Raw genomic sequence first — 21,223 nt, 5'->3', positions numbered from 1 at the left:
CTTGGGACAAGGATGAGGAATTTGTATTAAAACTAATTCAAGTTGCCCATAGAATTTCAATTGGTAAGTAGGATATGTCAAAAAGCAAGAATCTGTCTAAGGGTTTCTAAACCATGAAGTGCTAATGCATTACAGGCAGTTTTGTAGAGCTGAGCATTTCTATTTTACTAAAATATTTTGGAGAAATTTTGCAAAAAAGAACATACTTATGTGTTTGGAAAAGTAGTTATCTTTTATGTTTGTAACAGCGTTCGTCTTGTTATTGCTTTTAATACTTTGTTTCTTACAGCGTGTTCACATTGTTCTGAGAATATATCCAAACAAACACTTGCTTCTATTCGTTTAACTTTGAAAGGTTTTTCCTCTAAATTAAAGGTGAGTAAACTATTTTTTTCTATTACTAGAATTTTTTTTAATTCTAATAACAATATTAATTTAAATCACAGCAAAGGGAAAAGGCAATACTGGATTCAACAGTGCAAGAAACATTTCAGAAACACATTTCCGAAGTAGAAACTTATTTGGACTCTGTTTCATCACAATTAAATTTATTAAACGCTGCCTGACATGATTTTAACAATAAATAGAAGCCGTCATGAAACACTCTGATCATTATAATTGTTGTCTTTGTCATTTTCACTGTCTTCTAATGCTTGTGCCATTGCCTCGGCTACAGAGGCAATTCTGTTGTTTGTTGCTTCAATAGAACGATTGAGTTTTTCAGCTGAGCGCTGATATGCTGAATTGGAATTACTAGGTTGGTCTTTATGAGCAGTACAATTGCTTAACCTGTCAAGTGCAGTATTTTCATGTGGAATTTCCTGATAAGAGTTCTTGCTTTTAGAAGAGGTTTCTGATGTTTCAGAATCAGGGTTCCATTTTTTTACTTTATGTTTCCTTTGAGCGTTTATTTGACGCAAATTAGACTTGCTGTCAAAGTCACTACCAGCTGAATCTTCATCTGATGATAGTGTTCTTTGTTTCCATTTCCAGCTACTTGCGTTCCTTTTTTTGCAATGATTTGAAACTTTTTGAAATTTGACACAGTGCTCTTGCTTATCAGGTGTACCCTGGATGTTAGAGGAGACTCCCATTTCTGTTAAGTTTTCTGTAGTTGTCGCTTTCAAAGCTTGTTCATTAGAGGGACCAGCTTCACAATTGCTTTCCACTTTAGATCTTTCTTCTTCGTATGACTTTAGGAACTGCTGCAGTTCTACAAGTGGTATTTCAACATCAGCCATCCGTTTGCATATTCCAAGCAACTTCTTCAGGTGAGGTATACTGAAAAGACAATCTATTTAGTTAAAAACATTAGTGACAACTTGAGCTAGTGTTTGCAAGATCGGACAACACACTTTTTCCAAGTTGATATTGGTGTTTCTGTTTTCGCTTGAATAAATAAGCGGCAGATTTTTGCTTGAACACCCAAATAATCGATCTCCCCTTCATTGTCACTGAGAATGCTGCAACATTTAATATATTAGTAGAAAGTAGATAATAGACCATATACCAAACATTGCCTTACATAGGACTGTCTAGCTCCTGAACAATTTCTTGCATGGCATCATCAATGCTGAAATGAAACAATGTGAGGGATTCATTAAAAATTCAACATCACTTTCACCTATCGTCGGAAGATTCGCTTGCTAAATCTAAATCCATGTCATGCTGTAGCAAACTATCAAAGAAAGCCATCATTCGTGGATCTTCCACTGTGTCTTCAAATGCATAGTCATGCGCCAATGGAGAACCACTGAAATTTTGTTAAACATAAATGATGAATGAATGTAACATATTTATTTATCCTTCCGTGGCATGGCAACCACAGTTGTTATTACATCGGTGTTCTGTTTCACATACCTCATAGACCTTACCAGTCAATATGTGAGTTTTAACATGTGACAGTTTAGACAACCAAATAATCCATCACTGGGTAGGAGCAATTTAAATTCCCGAAGCAGTTTAAAAATAATTTAAATTTTCTTATGTACGACAGAAGAAAAAATAACAAAGAAAAATTTTACGTTTGTAAGACCAGGCGAAGATACTCATTTCTGGTGTACAAAGATCTGACAACATCATCAGATGCTCTTCCTATACATCCGTTACTTTGTGGAGCACGAAATGATGTCCAGAGTTTGATTGATTTTTCTACACCAGATGAAACAAGAACTTGAGCATTTGGGTTGTACCTCACCTTAAAAGTTTAAAAAATACATGTGTTCAAATACACTGTAATTCTTGCTAAAAAATAATCAAATCTAGTTTAATCTTTAATGCCATACCGGTATGCTTTATTACATATTTATACTTTTTCCATGGTATGTGGGACTTTTAATACATTTTCTCATCACCTGATTAACTATGGACCTGTGACCTTTTAAAACCATGCTGGGCTCTTCTTCTACCAAGAACTTTTTCTGGTCAATTTCTTCTGGAATTTTCCACAGGTAAACTTGGAAGTCATCAGATCCTGACACAACGTACTGAAAGTATATATAAACATTCTGTTATCCAATTGTACAAAAGTACACATACCATTGGTTTTGAGACAATATGTTCCTTTATTAACTATTTTTGATTGTATCATGATTGAAGGGTTTACCTCATCATTTTCCCCAGCAAAACAGTTGCTTTTCATTGTGCAGGAATTCAAGTACCCTGTTGCTTTGAAGTCGCATACTGGCATCTAGATAGTAAATTTGTTGAATATAAAACATAACAAGCTAGTGTATCATGCAATTCTATTAAGACAAAAATAGATTTGTTATTGCATACCACGCTGTGAGTTCTGTATATTCTAACAGGACGCTTTCGTCTGAGCACAGACAGCAAGGACCCCGTCTTGTTGAAGTGAACACTCATGGTTCTCTCTTTGTAAAATGGGAAACCATATCGAAGTAACGCCCTATATAAATGACAGTAAAATCGAAATGTGTGTTTTTTCGTTAAATGCCACACATTATACGTTTTTGGTTTCCTGATGTCCCATAGCGCAGCACCTTCATTGGAATTTGCAGAAGCAAACAGCATTGGCTCAGTTGGATTAAACATCACTCCATGTAATGCAGAAGAATAATCTGCCATGCAATTTGTGTTTGACATTCTGAAAAAGATGAAACTTACTGTGAAGAGCTTAATATGCATAAATTTGTTTCAATGAGTAAAAATATCCATTTAAAATGTCTATACGAAATTTACACTTATTTTCAAACATTAAAACATGGAAGATTATTATACCTCATATCAGTCAATGAAACTTTTCCATCTTCAGAAGCTGTAAGAAACAAAGTGGGAAGTTCTGGGTGTGCCGAGATTGCAAATATTGATTTTTCTTTCATGTAAGCACAACTTTCTTGTCTTGTTTCGATGTCATGAACAATAACTTGCTCATCGTTACCTTGGTGTTTAAAGAAAATGAAAATAAAGTTATCCAAAATCTGCTTTGCTTTATGAAAAGCTGTTTTACTAAAATTACTATAGTTTTCTGTTATGGATACAGATAAAACAAAATAAATCCGAGTAGAAAAAAAGTGTTTGTTTAAGTTTGAAAAACTATTAGAGTGTTTGTGTATGTATAATTGTTTTATGAACAGGTGTTTTATTTAGATTACTGTAGTTTACTTCCATGGCTACAGATAAAATAAACTTGAGTAGAAATAAGTGTTCGTTTAAGTTTAAAACATTAATAAGGTGTTTGTATAAACTTTTATTCACCTGATGAAAGAAGGTATTGATTGTCAGCTGTAAAATCCAGACAAAATATATTGGATATATGAAGAGTTTCCATTGCAGTTGGTTTGTAGTTTGGGTTCATTAAAGTCTCCCCAACATTCCATAGCAACACTCTTTTATCATCCCCTCCTGTTATAATGCATTAAAACAAATATTTATTTAAGACTAAAACCAATGCATGTTTATGGTGCTAAACAACTTAGGTAACCACAAGTGGCTTACTTTGTGGTTTAATTCTTCTGTTTATGATTAACATTAACAAGTATCTGGAAACATATGCGGATATGCCCACAACAGTAGAATTAACAAGCTAATAACCTCCGCTGATTAAAACAGATATGACCATTCCTGGGCTAGATTCTGTGACTTTGTATGCATGCACTTTATATTGTAAAGTTTACTACTTATAATTTGTTGTATAGTGTTATAGTTTTAAAGAATAAATGTATAAGAATGTTAATGTTATAAGAATGTAAAAGAAAACATAAATGATACAACTACATTTTCTAACCAGAAGCAAGATATTCCTTGTTTTTCTTGGAAAATTCTAACGCATTTACACAACCAAAATGTACAATTAAATCCCGTTTGTAAAGGTTTTTGCAGCTCTGAAATCTTTTTTGCCTTAATGTGTGTGCCAAGTTATCTGATCCAGTGTTTTGCAGCAACTTGCAATATGCGTAAATGTTGTGTGATTTGTTTGTTCTCGCTGTTGTCATTATGATACTGTAATAGAATACGTAAAAGGTTAAATTTTCACGACACTAAGCAATCAATAAATCATGCTAAGCACAAAAGGTACCATTTGTTTTGTTACTGATTTAGGGGAAGCCCCTATTTAAGTTATTTCTTTCATAACGAATATTCGGTTATGGCAAAGAGTCAGTATTAAATTAAAGCCATTGCAAACTTTTAACAGTCTATTTTTGATAGTGTGAATATTTTTCTTGTGGGATAGTTCTTATAAAAGCCAATCATTGTTTAAGAATTGTGCCGACCGCTCATCCATTTTAACGCATGGCGCGTCAAGTGAAATGTCGGTCAAAAATCGATTTGTGATCTGACGTCGATCAGTGTTTGTGATCTACAACTTTGTATCCAGACTAATCGAAATGAGCAAGGCGCACCCTCCTGAGCTTAAAAAGTTTATGGACAAGAAGTTGGATTTAAAATTAAATGGCGGACGAAGCATTCAGGGAATTCTACGAGGATTTGATCCGTTCATGAACTTAGTTATTGACGATGGTATAGGCAAAAGAAAGGACGGTTCAGTTGAAAAGATCGGTATGGTTGTCGTGCGCGGAAACTCTGTATTAATGATGGAGGCTGTGGACCGGATATAGTCGAATAATCAAAGGCTTATCCGTGGTAAACAATCATTAAGAGTTCTGTTATTCAAACATAAGAATTCAATTAATATAGAAAGCGACATTATTATTCATCGTAGTGTCAACATTTTGGAACTTCTTTGTTATGTTCAATATACATTTTCTAATTTGATTTCAATTCACTACTCCCAATTAAATCATACATGTTTTTGTTGAATGTGTCTCTGTTTTCTATGGTCACTTTATTATCATTGACAAATACAACTTTTATATTTGACCTACCTGTCTCGCTGTCTGAATGTTGTGTTTTGCCGTTGTGTCTTACATGTTAAGCTGGAAGTAACAAATTTAACTCAAAATTGAAGAATGGCCAAAAGTAACTACAGATCTTAGGTTTTTTTTTGAATGTCTTTTCGAGAAAATTAGTCACTTTAATTTAATTAGGTTAGTAATAGGTAACAAATAATGACACAGATGAATGATATAAATGTAAACAGTGCTGTTGTACCAGCTCCTGTCATAGACATGCAAGGTGATGGGAGATGGAATTCTCAGCATCGAATATTTTGTGAGCAGGGTCAAAATAAAGATGTGGATATCTTAGTATTAGGTACACGTACTTACAACTTCCAAACTCAAACCATCTCTATTCATTTAACTGTTCTGATTCGTATATGGGTGACCTGTTACTGTCCCCCTAATTTTTAAAACCTGGTGACATCATATGCTTAGGCATCCTAATTTTTAATGTAAGCAAGCTTTTACCTGCTGTTGTCCCTACAAACATCCAAAGTAGATTAAAAATTTGCCACAGTTGTTTGACGACTATGGGTGACTGCTTTTGAGCAATATCAATTTTAAAATTGTGATGCCTAGGGGCTAGGACTACTGGTCTATACTGCTATGTATATATTGAGTAAGATATAGGCTAGTTAAGCACATTCATTTTATATGATTGTTATTATTGTCTTCAAGGTGATTCCATGTGCAGATTAATGTACAACAGCAGTGCTTGGAGCAATCTTAAACCATATCGCTGCTTAAATTTTGGCATTGGTGGAGACAAGACACAAAATATTCTGTGGAGATTGCAAAATGGAGAACTAGACAGCGTGACTGCAAGATATGTTGTGATATGGTGTGGAACCAATAATGTGGATAACTCTGCTTCAGAGGTCAGTACTCATAGGTATCGCAGATGTTCCTTTCAAGACCATAGACCACAGAAAGATCAGTAAACGTAAAACCATAAACACATACGTGACTTTAAAATATGTTTGCACCACAGATACATCAGTAAACATAAAACCATAAACTAGACTCTATGACAACATGTGACTTTAAAATAAATGATTTTGAAATAAAATGTGTAAATGACTTTGAAAAATTTGTAAATAATGTATCAACAGATTGCAGAAGGTGTGAATGCTGTGATAAATTACGTTAGACAAAAACTGAATTGTTTTGTTCTGATGCTGGGTATTGCACCAAGAGGGGAGCGGCCAAATCCTTTACGAAGCAAAATGGAAGAGGCAAACTCCATCATTAAGAGAAACATACAGGATATGTCAAAGGTGTCATATTTGGATGTTGGAAATCAGTTTCTTGGGGAAAATGGAATATTATCCAATTTAGATTTTTATGATTTTTTACACCCAACACCAATGTGTTATGAGAAAATACTTTCTGCAATCTTAAAACAGATTGAAGCATTTGAATCGTCTTCCTAATTTGCAATATGTTACTTTTATTCGGTAATATTGTATATGCATTTATCTTATTCGTAATCACGTTCCACCACTTACTCTATGGTGCATGTTTTTGTTATGCAATGCATGTTTATATGTGGTATGCAGTAGGTGAAGAATATACTAAATATCCACTGTGGTTTTTTATATAAGTCGCAAACAGTGCGGTCATATTTATAGCTTGTTTATTCAATGAAACTTGGCACGTCTTATCACAAATTAAGGCACACACACTTTAACGCTTAATAGTCACAGATTATCATGGCAACATTACATGCTGTAGATATCACAGCAGACGATAAAACGCTTCTGTGAGTTTTTAAAGTGCAAACAAGTGGAAGGAATGATGATAATTATATTTCTGTGCAAAGAGAAATTGTCTGATTAAAACAATTGTAAGCAATTAGGAAAATTGATAATTCAGGGGTCCTTGTACCGTAGTGTGAAAATCAGTTTTAAGATACTACGTTTTAACAGTAACTTGCAGATAACAGACTAGTTCATTGTTGCTATCAACTGTGCGGGGCCAAAGTGCTACAATGATATGTATACATATTTAAAAATTAAGAATCACAAGTAAGAATAGTTACATCTACTTAAAAAAACGCTACATTAACGTTTTTAGTGCTGAGGGAGATAGCACATATTTCAGTTAAAATATAGCTGGTGGAACAGCCGCAAAAAAATATTGAAGAGTTGGTTATTTGGCTTCATTGGTGTCAGCCAATAACAAATGCAATGAGATTTCCTGTTGAGGCAGGTAAATACGTTTTGCTGGTAATTCATTATTGAAAATTAGGTCAATATTTGCTATTGCAATACCTTGCCAAATAAACAAGTGGTACCAATTGCTGATGTCAAGAAACACAAAATGAATTAGAAAAGATATAAAAACTGGTTTTCTCACTGCTTCTTGCTTGCAAACGTTTCAAGTGTCTTATAGTTAGGAGAATAAAATTGGAACTTTTAATCACATCAAAAAATGTTAACTTTCTGAGCTAGATTTCGAATTCATTGTGAAAGCGGTGTTGACACAGTTGGTTGGCATTCTTGCCTGTTGAACGTTGCTGCTCATTGGAAAAGAGTTGCCGAAACTGAACAGTGAATTTAATACAGTAGTCGCGGGAATCGGCACTGAGGTAATGCTTTGTTTAGATTGTAGGCGTGAGTGATTTGGCTGGACCAACCTAGGATTGTAGGCCATGTTGTCCAGTGTATGCTGTGGTAACAAATGGCTTGGTAACGCCGCACCCAAACCTGTATCAGCGTTATGCTTCGGATCACGAGCGGATACTGCTTGAAAAATCTCCTTAGATTTTGTGACTGCTGCTGATGAAATAAGAAGTGTTGATGATACCTGGTTGGGATTGGATGGGAGCATCTGATGTGGAAAGAGAGATGGAAGAGGAGTGGAGGACATAGAGGACTTGTGATTCTCCTGCTTTATCTGTGGTTGAGTGAAGGATTTGACAGTGGCGATGGGGGAGATTTCGTTAACCTTTGCAGGTTGTCTCCGAATGTTGTTTGATGTTGAAGGTTCGTCCTCATTGCTAGGAAACTGCCACGGCACTGAGTAGCTGGTGGTGGGAACAACCATGTTTCTTGGTGAGTCAGGTGGAGACATCTCCTGCGGGTTACATAGTAGCAATTGAATTTAGTAATCCAATCAAAACATTGTGGAATTGGGATTTGTTACTGATGCATTATCATAATGATATCTAGGTGTTAGGCTGATGTGCCAAATCGAGGCCTAAATCTGAGAACTTAACTGCAGGACTTCTCATATCGATTGAAACATTTTAAGGACACATTTAAATGTGATGCAAGAAGTCAATGTCTCTTACTCAGCAACTAAATTACCTCATGCACCTGTTGTTCATGCTGCGATATTCTCTTTTGCTTTTGCCGTCGGTTGCAAAACCAAACACGAACTACCTCCTTCTCCATTTTACATTCCTCTGCAATAGCTTGCAGGTCCTCTGATGAAGGTTTAGGATTCTAAGGAAATAATTTAATTAAATTTGCTGAAATTAAACAAGAGCTGGTAAAAGTAAGGCAGAATAGAAAAGAATTTGTTTTGACAAGTTTAACAAATAGGTTTACCATAAAATATGTTTTTTTTTGAATATGATAGTAAACAATTAAAAACATAAGTGTTTAACCATTAAGGCATATGCATAAAATCATTTATGGATAAGTATGACTTTAAATTGAAGGAAAATGTGTTTATTGTCTATTATACCCTTTCAAATTGTTTATCGAGAGTAGTCCGCTTCTTGGCATCAATGCTTGTTCTCTTTTTTCTTTTTCTGCTGATGGAAATGGGATCCAGTTGGATTGGAGTGGGAATAACAACTGATTGACCTGGGAAAAAAATACTTTTTTGTTTTAAAAGCAAAACTAGTTTATTTTAATCTTTCCTTAAATTTAAAAAAGGTCTTTGTTCAGACTGCCAACTATACTTGTCATTTCAAAAGGAAATGCAGCTGACGAGTCAATAAAGGGTTTCAGGATGTAAGAATCAAGACGTGATTGTATGCAAATCATCAACATTTAGTAAGACCGCTACTGTGTGACAGGACACCATTTGTTTTCATGCGTTGACAGCTCTGTCTGCAATCGGTAGCTTCTATTCTTAGCACCTTTTGTATTTGTTTACAAAAAGAGTGCCTTGCATAATGACTCAGGATTAGATATTCAAATTATATTCAAGAGTCAAAAGGCACGTCAAAATGTCCATAAATGTGCAGTGAATTGTCGCAAAATTCAATTCATTATTTATGAGCAGTTACCGTCTTTTGATTCTCGTAGCACATTATTAGCATCCAGCAACCATCTTTCTAGCATGGGCTTCAGCTTGATCATATTTTTAAAGCTGTGTAATGATCAATAATTAATAAGATACCAGTGCCATATAAAGCAGGTAATAATATTGACATTTGGTAAAATACAGAATTTTTTCCAGAAAAAATGCGCTGTGTAGTTAAGTTTATGCAGAAAGATTCAATAGAATAGAAACACATTAGGAGGACAAAACTAAGACTCCAACTGAACAAACAAACCTCAAGTTCAGTGCTTCAAATCTTGAAATGGTGGTTTGACTGAAATCATTGCCATACAGACAACCCATTGCTTGTCCAACATCACCCTGAGTAAACCCCATCTTAATTCGCTTCTGCTTGAAATCCTTCGCGAAAAGTTCCAGCTGCTCCAACTGCTTTGCTTCTTCCTAAAAAGCCACATCAAAATTGACAGATCAAAATAAGCAGTAATGAATTAAATTTAATTTGCACAACTTAATATGGCATTTAGTAATGGTGTTCATACTTGCAATTAGCACAAATTTGGTGCAAGCTTTTTTCTGTGTTTTTTTTAAATTATAATTCTAAGAGTGTGTATAAATTTTCCTAATTACACAATAGAGAGTATGAATGTGTTATGATATGTTTGAGTATAGTTGAATAGATGAGTCATTGTAATACAACAAAGCTTGTTTTTCTTGAGCCGGATAAAGTTACATTGGCTTTGGAAATATATCTGTTACAACAGGCGATTGTAGAAAAAGATTTTCTTTACCAAATCATATCCATGTCCTCTGTGCATATCCAGATCGTTTATATCATCAGGTGAAGGCTATAAATAAACATACACAAATTAAGTGCGTCATCCTTACAGTAAGTGCGCAAATAAACATACTTGGTATTGGTCCTCACTCTCGTTATCGATGGAAAGCACGTCGTCCTCTGGATACGAACGTTTACCAGTTTCTGAGTTTACACGTTGGTGGTGTAGATAAGGTGGAATCGGTTGCGTTGCGGTTGTATGCGCTGAGAGATTCTGACCTAAAATACATTTATATTACAAACACAAAAAATACAACTTGTTTGAAAAGTAAGTAACATTTTCCTCTTGTTCTAACTTAAAAAAAAAAAAATTTCTTAGGGATTTTGCATCTAAGCCTAAGTATTAAATAACATTATGTAAACTTAAGTTTAAGAATAATTAAAAAACAATAAAGTTAACTCATAAGCTTCCACATCATTTACCTGAAAAGCCGAAATAATCTAAAATACATGAACCTGTCATTTTTAAACTCTTGTGAAATGCTTATTAACTAAAAACTGCGTACTGTAGACCTCAAATGTTACTCAGTGACAAAATACACTGCGAATGCTGAAGATATTAAGTTGTGGTGGCTATAAAGCTGTCTGAGTGTGATATGTCAGCATGGAGCAGTAACAATGCTTTTAGCTCTCATTTAGCAATATGCAAATTGATTAGGAGAATCAAAGCAATAAGCTGGGAGCTAGAAGCATTGTGAACATTGCTAAGCATCTATTAATATAATACTAGCTATATGGGCCCTACTTATTTACACAGAAGCCTGGGGCCATCAGACTAAAATAAGAAGGCAAAAAATTTATACCTCAAACACACCAAAAAAAGTATATGCAAATACATGCTCATAATTAATTAAACCTGGCAGTTAAAGGAAAAGCATGATATATAAATGTACATGATTGTGGTCCAGCCAGTACTTCTCAATGTAAATATAGATTAATCTGTGGGCACACCTAGCTACTCCTACTTTTTGATAAGGAGATTTTAAATGAAACATATTCCTGCCTTGATATAACTTACAAACTGATAAACCAATGTGACAAAAATTCAACTGAAAAATAGAATGCCCAAGACCTTACCCAATATTTTTTGCAACACATATAGTAAAATAGGTAATACATAAAAAATGTAACACAGTACCTGAATTATGCTGTTCCACTATACTTTGAGGTACGAAGATTAAATTCGAGTTACTCTTTTCATGAAGGCCGTTGGTTTTCTTGAGCCTGTTGCCAGTCTAACAATGCAAGTATGCATAATTAGCTATTTTACATAAACCGGTTCATACAGTTAGTTTCGATCACTGGCTAATGGCTATCGCAATGCCTCTTTTCCATTTCGGGAAAAAACACTACACTGCCGGTCTTAACAGGCGGAGTTTCGATTTACCGCCCGCTCATAGAAACCGCGCAAAGTTTGGAATAATTGCCAAAACTTACACAATGCCCTAGCTACTACATGCAGTTACCAAATGCTAAAGTCAGTCATTATTACAAACAGGAAACTTAAATTCTCATTACACTTTCTCAATGCTAGTATGCAAATGAGCCATTTCACAATGTATATGTAAATGAGCAGTGACCGAGCCTCACCGTATCAGATGTTGTGCCTTTTTATAAACAAACAAACAGACCTAAACCTAAAATTGTTCTAAAAGGATGGTCAAAGGTCACTTTGTTACATTTAAAGAAATCTTTGTTTTGAGCAGTAAATAAATGGAGTCTTTTTGTTAAAAACTACTAAAACGCGTTAAACATACAATACCAAACTAATATGCCCAATTACCCTTATACCTGTATTAGGCTCACTTTAAACTGTTCGAGTACTACCATAAAAAATTATATATATTTCTGAAACAATCTACATCACATAATAGCACACTGTTGCTTGCGCATTTGTCCCTATATGCTACTGAAGCCGGCGCTCACTAAGTGAGCTACCCAGTTACGAAATGGGGAGTTATACAGTTGCATGACGCATGCTTTGTGGCACAACATGCAGATGAATTACATCCATTTTTCTGTTACTTCTTCACAGTTCTACATACTTAATTTGCTAACAATCCTCCTGTGCTGACTAATGGCAAGGGCGGTTATATATGCTAATGCAAATAATTTGAATACACCTTGATTGATGTGGCCATTACGTAATGGCTTAAAATAAATACTTGTAAGACTTAAATGCATGTCTGAAAGAAGTTTTTAAAAGCGATACGGTTCAGTTTAAATAACCACATCACAACCACTTGTCTAAGAGTATTAGTTCTACACCGGAAATTAATAGCAACCATTGCAGAACCTAATATGTAAATGAAGTACTGGCCCAGTAGGTCATTTAGTAGTGGATAGTTCCATTTATAGCCACAGACCATTTTTAGCATTAGTTTTTATATACAATACTAATGTATGGCCCTGCTGATTTATTATAAAACATATGGCAGTTTCAAAAGGACTCTTTTAAAAATCAAACATTATATAAAGTAAATAAAAAATGAAAAACTTAAAATTAAATAAAAAGCCCACCAAGTCCTCAGGTACATCATTGTTGCTGTCAACTGATGAACTCCGAGAATTCTTTGACAAATTGATTGCTCCTTCTGCACATCTTTCTTTTGTGGCAGATTCTAAAAATCAAATAAGGTACATGTCAGTCACATATTTTTTATTTTGAATACTATAGTTTATATACTTACCGGTGGCTTTTGACATCGCTGTAGCACATTTAATCCTTTAAGTTCCGAGTTTTAAATTCAATCCACATATATTATGGTTCAGAGTATAAAAGCTCTTAAGACAAATTAATATATATTCTTGTAACCCTAAAAGGCTTCAAAACCGTTTTAAAACGTGCTTAAACAGCTATCAGCAGGGTAAAGGTTATATGGAGTATAAGAAGTTGCACTTTGTTCATAGGCGATACAGAATGGGTGACTCCAATTCTTTGAACAATATTACAAAGGCCTGCGTTATATAAATATTTCCGGTGCCATTTGTTACAGTCGTTTTCAAATAGCAACGTTTTCGGAAGGGGTTTATTCTAATAATACAATCGAAATAAACTCGATGATAATATTTAAAATATCTACACTGTCAAAGTAAACTATGACCACGCAAATCAATTAACGTATGCAGCCACGAACTTTTTTGTTTGCTTCCCGATAAAAAAACAACGGCCATTGAATTTGCGTGTTTGCTCATTCGGAACCTGTATTCAAAAACTAAAACAACCGTTTACTAACGAAGACATATTTTGTTTTTAACGCTAATGTCACATATTCCAAATGTTAGATCTGTACCCATGGATAAATCAAAGCTAATACTGATACCAGTCGATTGGCTGATTCATTTTTTATTGTAGTCGATCTAATGGTAAAATGGGGGGAAACACTTAAATGTTACATATGCCAAAACACCAGTTAATTTATACCTTTGACTTTATTCTGTTTGCGCGATTAGGGTGAATTTACCACTTTGTAGTGATTATCGAAAACTACCATTGCCCGCTACAATTTTACATAATGATAAAATTTCGTGAGGATCTCTGTTAAGGCGATGTGTAACGAAAGAAAAACGTGACGCGAGGTGGCGTCCGGTGCCTGTCACAAAGTTATTAACTTGGGTGCGTTTGTTTTTACAGTGCTGTGTTTGTTGATTAAGAAGTTTTGATAGCCTTTAATTAAAATGGATGATGAAGCTGAAACCTACAGACTGTGGAGAATAAGAAAGACTGTTATGCAGCTATGTCATGATCGTGGCTACCTCGTAACTCAACATGAGTTGGATCAATCTTTAGAAGAATTCAAAGAAGAATTTGGCGATAAACCGAGTGAAAGAAGGCCTGGTAGACAAGATTTAACCATTCTGGTGGCCCATAATGATGATCCCACTGATCAAATGTTTGTTTTTTTCCCCGAGGAGCCAAAGGTTGGTGTAAAAACTATCAAAACATATTGCCAGAGGATGCAAGAAGAAAATATTCAAAGAGCGATAATTGTTGTGCAACAAAGCATGACTCCTTCTGCCAAACAATCCCTATTTGATATGGCACCAAAATATATTTTAGAGCAGTTCTTGGAACAGGAACTGCTGATCAATATCACTGAGCATGAACTTGTACCAGAACATGTTGTACTAACTCCTGAAGAAAAGTCAGAACTTTTGACTCGATACAAGTTAAAAGATCACCAACTGCCCAGGATACAGGCTGGAGACCCAGTTGCACGTTATTTTGGACTTAAACGTGGACAAGTGGTCAAAATTGTGCGACCTAGTGAAACTGCTGGTCGTTACGTAACATACAGATTAGTTCAATAACGAAACCACAAAGTTAAAAGAAAACAACATACAATAACTTGCAAATATTTCTGAATTGTGCTCTGTGTTAAAATTTTGGCTTGCTAATGTAATGTGTAACCGATTTTTGTTGTTCAATCACTGCTTTATTTGCCATATTTCATTTAAAATTTAACCTGTCAAAGTGAGGTTTTGCATTATTTTTTCAATTGTTACGACATTTATGACTGCCACAATTTTATAGTAAACAATGACTGAGTTTTTCTACCATGCAGATTTGTTTGTAAAACAGCTTATTGCATAATAATAATTTAAAGCTTTCTAGTTATTAAAAAGCTGATAAAAATGATGGTAAGTATTACTTTACATACACGACATCCACCGAATGCATGTATGGGCGTCATTTTCATTCTGTTACATGTGTAAGCCTATCATTTTACCGAAACAATATATGTGTTTGACCATTAAGTCGTTCTATACAATGTCAAACCACGGCATATCTGGATTACTGGAAATGAAGCTTTCATTACCTTAACAAACTTAATTTTTTTGTAATAGACTTATATATAATTGATATTGTAGGCCATGTAGTATGCTCCATGTAGTTTTACCCTTTGCTGTTGATTTCAATACAGTGTTAAACTTTTAATGTATTTTCCATCTAGGACGGAATGGATGATAGTCCAGACTTGCTGGCAGATGGAGGAGAAAGAAATGGTCAAAGATCTGTCAGTGTTGACTTGACAGATAACTCTCTGCTAGTAGATATCTCTGATGCTTTAAGTGAAAAAGATAAAGTAAAATTTACCGTTCACACCAAGGTATATTTAACCTGAATTCTCTACTTTGTGTTTACTAATCAACTCGACTCATTTGCATAAAAACTAGCCTTACACTGAAATGTAATATGTAGTGAAACTGACTAACTGTAGTCTGATTTGATGCTATTTTTGTCATTCTGCTGCATTGAATTAGTATTATTTAGTTATTAGTTATCACTAGTGCCTAGTCCAAAAGTAATTATTTTTTTTACAGACAACGATGAAAGAATTTAAGGGCAATGAATTTTCTGTTGTACGTCAACATGAAGAGTTTGTATGGTTGCACGATTCATACGTTGATGATGAGCGTTATGCAGGTTTACTGGTGCGTCAATGCAAGCTAATCTTAGTATCTGTGATCGTTTAACTGTATGTTTTAGGACAAAGGGATACTTGTAAGAATGCTTAAACTACTTAAAAAGGTTCAAACTTGCTTAAAAGTATTCATGTGTTTTTAAAACAATACTGTTAAAAATATTTCTTGGAATTGTCGAATTTCCTATTTTTATATAAATACTCAATGTTAGATTGGTTTAACAATAAACAGACTGATTTAATTATACCTGCGTTCACACTTTGAAGTTTGTGTAAAACAAAGGTAATGGGCTATCTATGGCATAAAGGTTCCATAGCGTGCCACATCATTGGACTTTCCCTTATACAATAGAATAGTATTGTGTAACTCATAAATGTCACCAGCCAAGTAAAGCCTAACAATTTGCTAATAAAGTGGCCCTAAGAATAACAAATACATAAACATAAATACAAAATATTTAAGTATTAATATGTATGTGAAAATTAGATTCCCCCCTCTCCTTTGCGACCCGATTTTGAGGCTTCGCGTGACAAACTTGCAAAGCTAAGTGAAGGAGAAGGCTCAATGACTAAAGAAGAATTTTCCAGGATGAAGCAAGAACTAGAAGCGTATGTTTATTGTAGAATTTGTAAATATATATATATATATATATATATACATATTTTTAATAGGTATGGGTTTTATAGGTCCATGTGGTGTAACTAAATTCATGTTACTATAAATAGTATTCTTTGGGTTTTGGTAAACCACTCATTTTAGCCACCTTCATAAAAATGTCCTGAATGTATTTTAAGTTGGAAAAATTGCGATTAATCAAATATATATCTTGTAATTTTAGACAAATTGGCATCTATTTTGAAATATATGTAGCAAATTTTCTTTTGCAAGAAAACAATGTATATCCATTTTCTGTGTTAAGTAATCTACTAGAATACTAGTATTGGATAATGTAAATAAGGAAATCCTTTTAATTTCAGAGAATATCTTGCGATCTTCAAGAAAACAGTAGCAATGCATGAAATCTTTTTGTGCCGTCTTGCCTCCCATCCTACACTTAAAAACAGCCACAACTTTCGGGTGTTCCTTGAATATGAAAAAGAAGTGAGTGCTGGGTTTTAGTCATATAGACATTTGTTAATCCTTGTGTACAAGAATATTTGTGTTAAATGTCTATATAGTAATTTTTGTTAATTGTGTGCATTGTAAATGAACGAATGCAAGGTATGCAACATACATACTTATTCTTACGTGCATTGGATAGTAGTTTTACGGACATTGATGGTAGTTTTAACACTGATTGTGTGAAATTGTTTTGGGGGTTTTTCTAGTCCTGTAGGATTAACAAATAGGACAACTGACAAGGGAACACTGCGCCTGTTACTTTAACTTCAGACTCATTTTGGAGAAGAATTTGTAATTCATAAACATTTCATTTTGCACTCAACTTTGGTTTATGGTTAATAACAGGAGTTAATACAAGTGTATATTAATATTAATACAAAGTTTTTAGACACCTTAACAGTTGTATCTGTTGCATCAATTGGGTTAAATCAATAAAGGTAATTAAGGTGTAGTACTTAAGTCACTTACTTCTTTGTATAACTAACTTGCACACATTTTGTTTTAGTTAAATGTTCGTGGAAAGAACAAGAAAGAAAAAATCACTGGATTTTTTAAAAACATTACCAAGACAGCAGATGAGACACTACTTCTCTCGGGTCAAAAAGTAATTGTACTATTTTATATTCATCTCATTATTATTGTACATTGTAGTGACCCAACTATTATTGACCAGATGACCACTAAAGGAAAATGCCGTTCATTTTTTTTTATAGGCTTGTAGTTGTAGGTAGTTCTATCTTTTTTAAAAGGTGTTTATTAAACATTGAATCAGGAATGGATAAAATGGACAGTGTTAACATACTAGATACGATACTTAACTTTTGTTTAATAACTGGAATAAATGCTGCCATGCTTGACTTACTTAAATTTCTCAACCTATTGCATTTAAATTTGTTCGTGTTATTTTAAAGGACAGTGACGAGTTTTTTGAGCATGAGAAATCTTTCATGAGTGAATACCACATCAGAATCAAGGATGCAACATTAAAAATTGACAAAGTTACAATTACACACAAAAGTAGGCATCATAATTGATTTTGTATATGTTACACTTAATATATATTTCAATTAAAATTCAATGCTGTAAATTAAACCATTTATTTACATGTATCTGTTTCATTCATTGTAACAGATTTCATTCATTGTAACAAAGTCTTTAATAAATGTATTTTCATGTTATTCAGAATGTGCGAATGACTATTCTCATATTGCCATGGCACTGCAGTCCTTAGCTACAGTTGAGAACTCAATTGCAATGAGTCATAAAAAAGGACTAGACAGGTATTGTGATGATATTTTCAAATTTTTTTTTAATCGAATCAGTAGACTTCATTTTTCACATCTGTAGTAATGCAGTTTTTCTGTAATTTTTATATCGGTTAAAAATATATTTTTTTTGTGTATGTTTGTTTGTTTGGAAATTAAGTTAAAAATAAGACATTGTACTTACCTATTTTCATGCAAACAAGGCAATTGTGGTACAATCGTGCTTGGTAAGTTGGCCACAAAGATTATATTACACCTAACTAATTTGTTACCGTTGTTATTATTTATTAGGAGCTTGCTAAAGGTCCATGAATCACTTGAGAAAGTCCGGGTAAGCCATTTTTGCTGTAATTAAATTTTAACAATAGAGTATTTTTCTGTGTCCATTGTGCAGCTTTGGTAATGTTAATAATCAAATAAAGAGAAGTTTTTATATTCCTTTGCACAAGTACTTCCAATACGAAATACACCATTCAACATTTTGTGTAGAAACTTGAGGCAAGGGCAGCTTCAGATGTGGATTTGAAGCTTGCCGATCTTCTAAGATATTACTTCCGTGATACACAAGCATGTAAGGACCTTCTATACCGACGAGCTCGTACACTGGCCAATTATGAAAATGCAAACAAAGAGCTTGACAAAGCTAGGTCAAGGGGAAAGAATGTACCACAGGTAAGTTTACTGTCTGCATAAAGTGTTAATCAGAGTGCTTATATTCGTATAGCTTTTACCTAATTTTTTTATTTAAAAACACTTTGTAATCTTTGGTTCAAACTTCACCGTTTTTTCAATGGGAAATAAAAACTGGTACATATAGTGTAACTATATACATTTTATTCAATTTTGAAATGTTTTACCAAGTCAATGCAATGCAGATTCCTAATATTTTTTTCAAAGGCCGAAGCTCAGCAAAAGACTGCGAGGGAGAAATTTGAAGTCTTGTCTGAGGTTGGTAAGCAGGAACTGACAGAGTTCAAAGGTCGCAGGGTCACGGCCTTCCGTAAAAATTTAATTGAGCTTGGGGAGCTTCAACTCAAACATTCCAAGGTTAGTTTTTGATCTGTTAAATTTGTTTATACTGAGTTGGTGCACAGATAAATTAGTTGGCAAATAATTAGGTATTAACTGATGTTTGACATGTGTATTAATAAACTCTTTATACCAGGTAACAGTAAGCCAAACAAAAAAATGACTGTTTGCCTCATGACTCTTAGCATTATGTTTAGTTATAATGATTTACTTGCTAATATAAATTTTGCACTTGCATTTTTAACTGATACATTTGTCAGGCTATGGTTCAAGTTCTAAAAGGCTGCATATCAACGATTGAGCAAATTTGATTAAGCTGTAAGGAGATACAAGCTTACATCACCTATTATCTCTCTCTTTCTCTCCCCTCTCTATATATATATATATATATTCGCAATTCATTTTTGATCATCAATATTCCTTATACTAACCCTTATATAATGTCATTGGTTTTTTCCAATTTACTGATGCAATTCCTGTGGCAAATTTATAACGACAAAAAGTACCAATTGATCTATCTAGTGTTGCACCAATAGATAACCATTTCCTCTAAATTGAATGGTGCCTCCACAGTAATTTTTTGCCTTTATGATTAGTTTCAAAGATGAATAGAAATGGGTTCTATTTTGTTTAACTCTGTTCTACAATTTGTTTCATGAAGAGGTTTGTATATCGCCCTACTTCACCAGTTTTGTCTTTATATGCCTAACTGATTGCTACAATTTTATTACTATTATTCTTGTGTCGTGATTGTACTACATGATTAAAACCTATGAATTATGCCAAAATGTATATCGCTGGAAAGAAGTCGTTTAACTTTGACTTTTTAATTTTGATGTGCAATATGGTATTGTTTTCTGTAACCCAGAGGTTTGGTTGAATAGTTTCCGGAATGTAAAACGTCATATTTCGCGATGAGAATACTTTGATTATTATTAAATGCGTAATAAACTATAAACACATTCACATGCAATTTATCCTTGTCGTTGAAAATGCATTGTAAAAACGTACCTCTGCTGGCTGGTAGTTATTATACAGTACTAGCATGTTGACAGCTACAAGCTGCAGTGACCAGAGTATACTAAGCAAAGCTATGTTGCTTTGTTATTAGTGGAACAGAGGAATTAATGGTTATTACTCTCGTTCCATCTGATGTTGAACCATAGATACACCAGAAGCATTTGGTTTACATGGATGAGATTGAGAGCTTACATTCGGACTTCATGGTACAATATTAGTATATTTATTCAATTTTATAACTGTAGTAGGCCTATAATTTTTTACGAATAAGGTGGTACATATCTCTAGGAGATTCTTGATTCAAATCTAGTGGTCTGAAAAAATAACAGCAGATGTTCTTTTAAGAATCCTAAAAGTCTGCATATTTCTGCCAATATCATCTAAATGTTGTTCCCATCATTTAACAATCTGCCTCAGCCTATCAGCATTCAGTTAGCACAGATGCCTCTCTTGTTATATCTTGATCTTGACTCAGAGTCACAATCGCATCTATAATTTTAATAAGAAATTGTGCAGCTAGTTGTTGAGGCATACCAAGTCTCACATTAGCATCCATACAAAGACTTGTATATTGCATGTACAGCTGATCTATATATTTTTTCTTTTTTATACTGTATCAATAGATATGTTATGGTTTTGATAGATATTTCCGAAGGTGTTGTATAAACATCAGGGAAATTGATTCCAATCAATCTGCATCGCCTTACTGCCTCCTCATAAACTTTATATATTTCTTCTGCATTGATATCTTCGCTCAGATGCTTCAATTTCTGTTCTTTTAATTTTGCTGGGTCAGAAAGTATAAAATTCCAATTTTTTAAATAGCACGAAAATAACATGTCATTTTCTTCAAATTTATTTCTTGCCTCACTCATGTCCCTGACTAATTATTTTCTGGTAAAACTGAATACTGTATATATACCTGT

At 33.9% G+C, this 21,223-nt stretch overlaps 7 protein-coding genes across 9 annotated transcripts in view; 5 read left to right on the top strand and 2 right to left on the bottom strand.

Moving 5' to 3' along the window:
• Positions 1 to 589, top strand: part of LOC100175047 (tetratricopeptide repeat protein 27) — a 7,967-nt gene extending 7,378 nt beyond the window's left edge. Inside the window, 3 exon segments of the mRNA XM_026834330.1 lie at positions 1 to 63; positions 290 to 375; positions 447 to 589. The exon segment at positions 1 to 63 is cut by the window's left edge and continues 186 nt beyond it. Of these exon segments, the coding sequence (XP_026690131.1) occupies positions 1 to 63; positions 290 to 375; positions 447 to 566 (269 nt within the window). The 3' untranslated portion in view covers positions 567 to 589.
• LOC100178920 (DDB1- and CUL4-associated factor 5) lies at positions 532 to 4,526 on the bottom strand. Of its 2 annotated transcripts, none has more exons than XM_026834216.1 (12): positions 4,247 to 4,526; positions 3,718 to 3,864; positions 3,241 to 3,400; positions 2,969 to 3,106; positions 2,779 to 2,908; positions 2,606 to 2,689; positions 2,355 to 2,486; positions 2,025 to 2,197; positions 1,625 to 1,753; positions 1,526 to 1,573; positions 1,356 to 1,463; positions 532 to 1,281 (listed from the first exon to the last, which is right to left on the bottom strand). In XM_026834216.1, the coding sequence occupies exons 1-12, from the start codon at positions 4,452 to 4,454 to the stop codon at positions 594 to 596; spliced, it is 2,145 nt and encodes a 714-aa protein (XP_026690017.1). In that variant the 5' UTR covers positions 4,455 to 4,526; the 3' UTR covers positions 532 to 593. The 2 variants fall into 2 exon arrangements, with proteins under 2 accessions (XP_026690017.1, XP_026690018.1); XM_026834217.1 differs by having other exon boundaries at positions 738 to 1,294.
• A 271-nt stretch (positions 4,527 to 4,797) lies between these two features.
• On the top strand, positions 4,798 to 5,349 carry LOC100175847 (small nuclear ribonucleoprotein G). The gene has a single exon (XM_002130386.5). The coding sequence runs from the start codon at positions 4,848 to 4,850 to the stop codon at positions 5,076 to 5,078; it is 231 nt and encodes a 76-aa protein (XP_002130422.2). The 5' UTR covers positions 4,798 to 4,847; the 3' UTR covers positions 5,079 to 5,349.
• A 138-nt stretch (positions 5,350 to 5,487) lies between these two features.
• On the top strand, positions 5,488 to 6,949 carry LOC100178157 (platelet-activating factor acetylhydrolase IB subunit beta-like). Its single transcript, XM_002130748.5, has 3 exons — positions 5,488 to 5,673; positions 6,039 to 6,238; positions 6,473 to 6,949. Exons 1-3 carry the CDS (start codon positions 5,529 to 5,531, stop codon positions 6,791 to 6,793), a joined length of 666 nt encoding a protein of 221 aa, XP_002130784.1. The 5' UTR covers positions 5,488 to 5,528; the 3' UTR covers positions 6,794 to 6,949.
• Positions 6,950 to 6,982: 33 nt separating this feature from the next.
• On the bottom strand, positions 6,983 to 13,285 carry LOC778732 (POU domain, class 2, transcription factor 1). 2 transcript variants are annotated; one of them, XM_009859985.3, is made up of 10 exons: positions 13,125 to 13,285; positions 12,955 to 13,055; positions 11,573 to 11,669; positions 10,508 to 10,653; positions 10,388 to 10,444; positions 9,874 to 10,040; positions 9,604 to 9,686; positions 9,054 to 9,175; positions 8,672 to 8,809; positions 6,983 to 8,438 (listed from the first exon to the last, which is right to left on the bottom strand). In XM_009859985.3, the coding sequence occupies exons 1-10, from the start codon at positions 13,138 to 13,140 to the stop codon at positions 7,797 to 7,799; spliced, it is 1,569 nt and encodes a 522-aa protein (XP_009858287.1). In that variant the 5' UTR covers positions 13,141 to 13,285; the 3' UTR covers positions 6,983 to 7,796. The 2 variants fall into 2 exon arrangements, with proteins under 2 accessions (XP_009858287.1, XP_002130112.1); XM_002130076.4 differs by having other exon boundaries at positions 8,681 to 8,809.
• Positions 13,286 to 14,011: 726 nt separating this feature from the next.
• On the top strand, positions 14,012 to 15,000 carry LOC100182874 (DNA-directed RNA polymerases I, II, and III subunit RPABC1). The gene has a single exon (XM_002130559.5). The coding sequence runs from the start codon at positions 14,113 to 14,115 to the stop codon at positions 14,743 to 14,745; it is 633 nt and encodes a 210-aa protein (XP_002130595.1). The 5' UTR covers positions 14,012 to 14,112; the 3' UTR covers positions 14,746 to 15,000.
• LOC100179728 (sorting nexin-6) lies at positions 14,981 to 20,250 on the top strand. Its single transcript, XM_004225911.3, has 12 exons — positions 14,981 to 15,075; positions 15,390 to 15,545; positions 15,760 to 15,870; positions 16,348 to 16,469; positions 16,839 to 16,962; positions 17,489 to 17,587; positions 17,895 to 18,000; positions 18,167 to 18,263; positions 18,540 to 18,579; positions 18,738 to 18,920; positions 19,146 to 19,295; positions 19,538 to 20,250. Exons 1-12 carry the CDS (start codon positions 15,070 to 15,072, stop codon positions 19,586 to 19,588), a joined length of 1,245 nt encoding a protein of 414 aa, XP_004225959.1. The 5' UTR covers positions 14,981 to 15,069; the 3' UTR covers positions 19,589 to 20,250.
• The last annotated feature ends 973 nt before the right edge of the window (positions 20,251 to 21,223 follow it).

This window comes from Ciona intestinalis, chromosome 4 (assembly GCF_000224145.3).
Source record: "Ciona intestinalis chromosome 4, KH, whole genome shotgun sequence".
Taxonomy (NCBI): Eukaryota; Metazoa; Chordata; class Ascidiacea; order Phlebobranchia; family Cionidae; genus Ciona; species Ciona intestinalis.
This window is presented reverse-complemented; position numbering and strand designations above follow the sequence as displayed.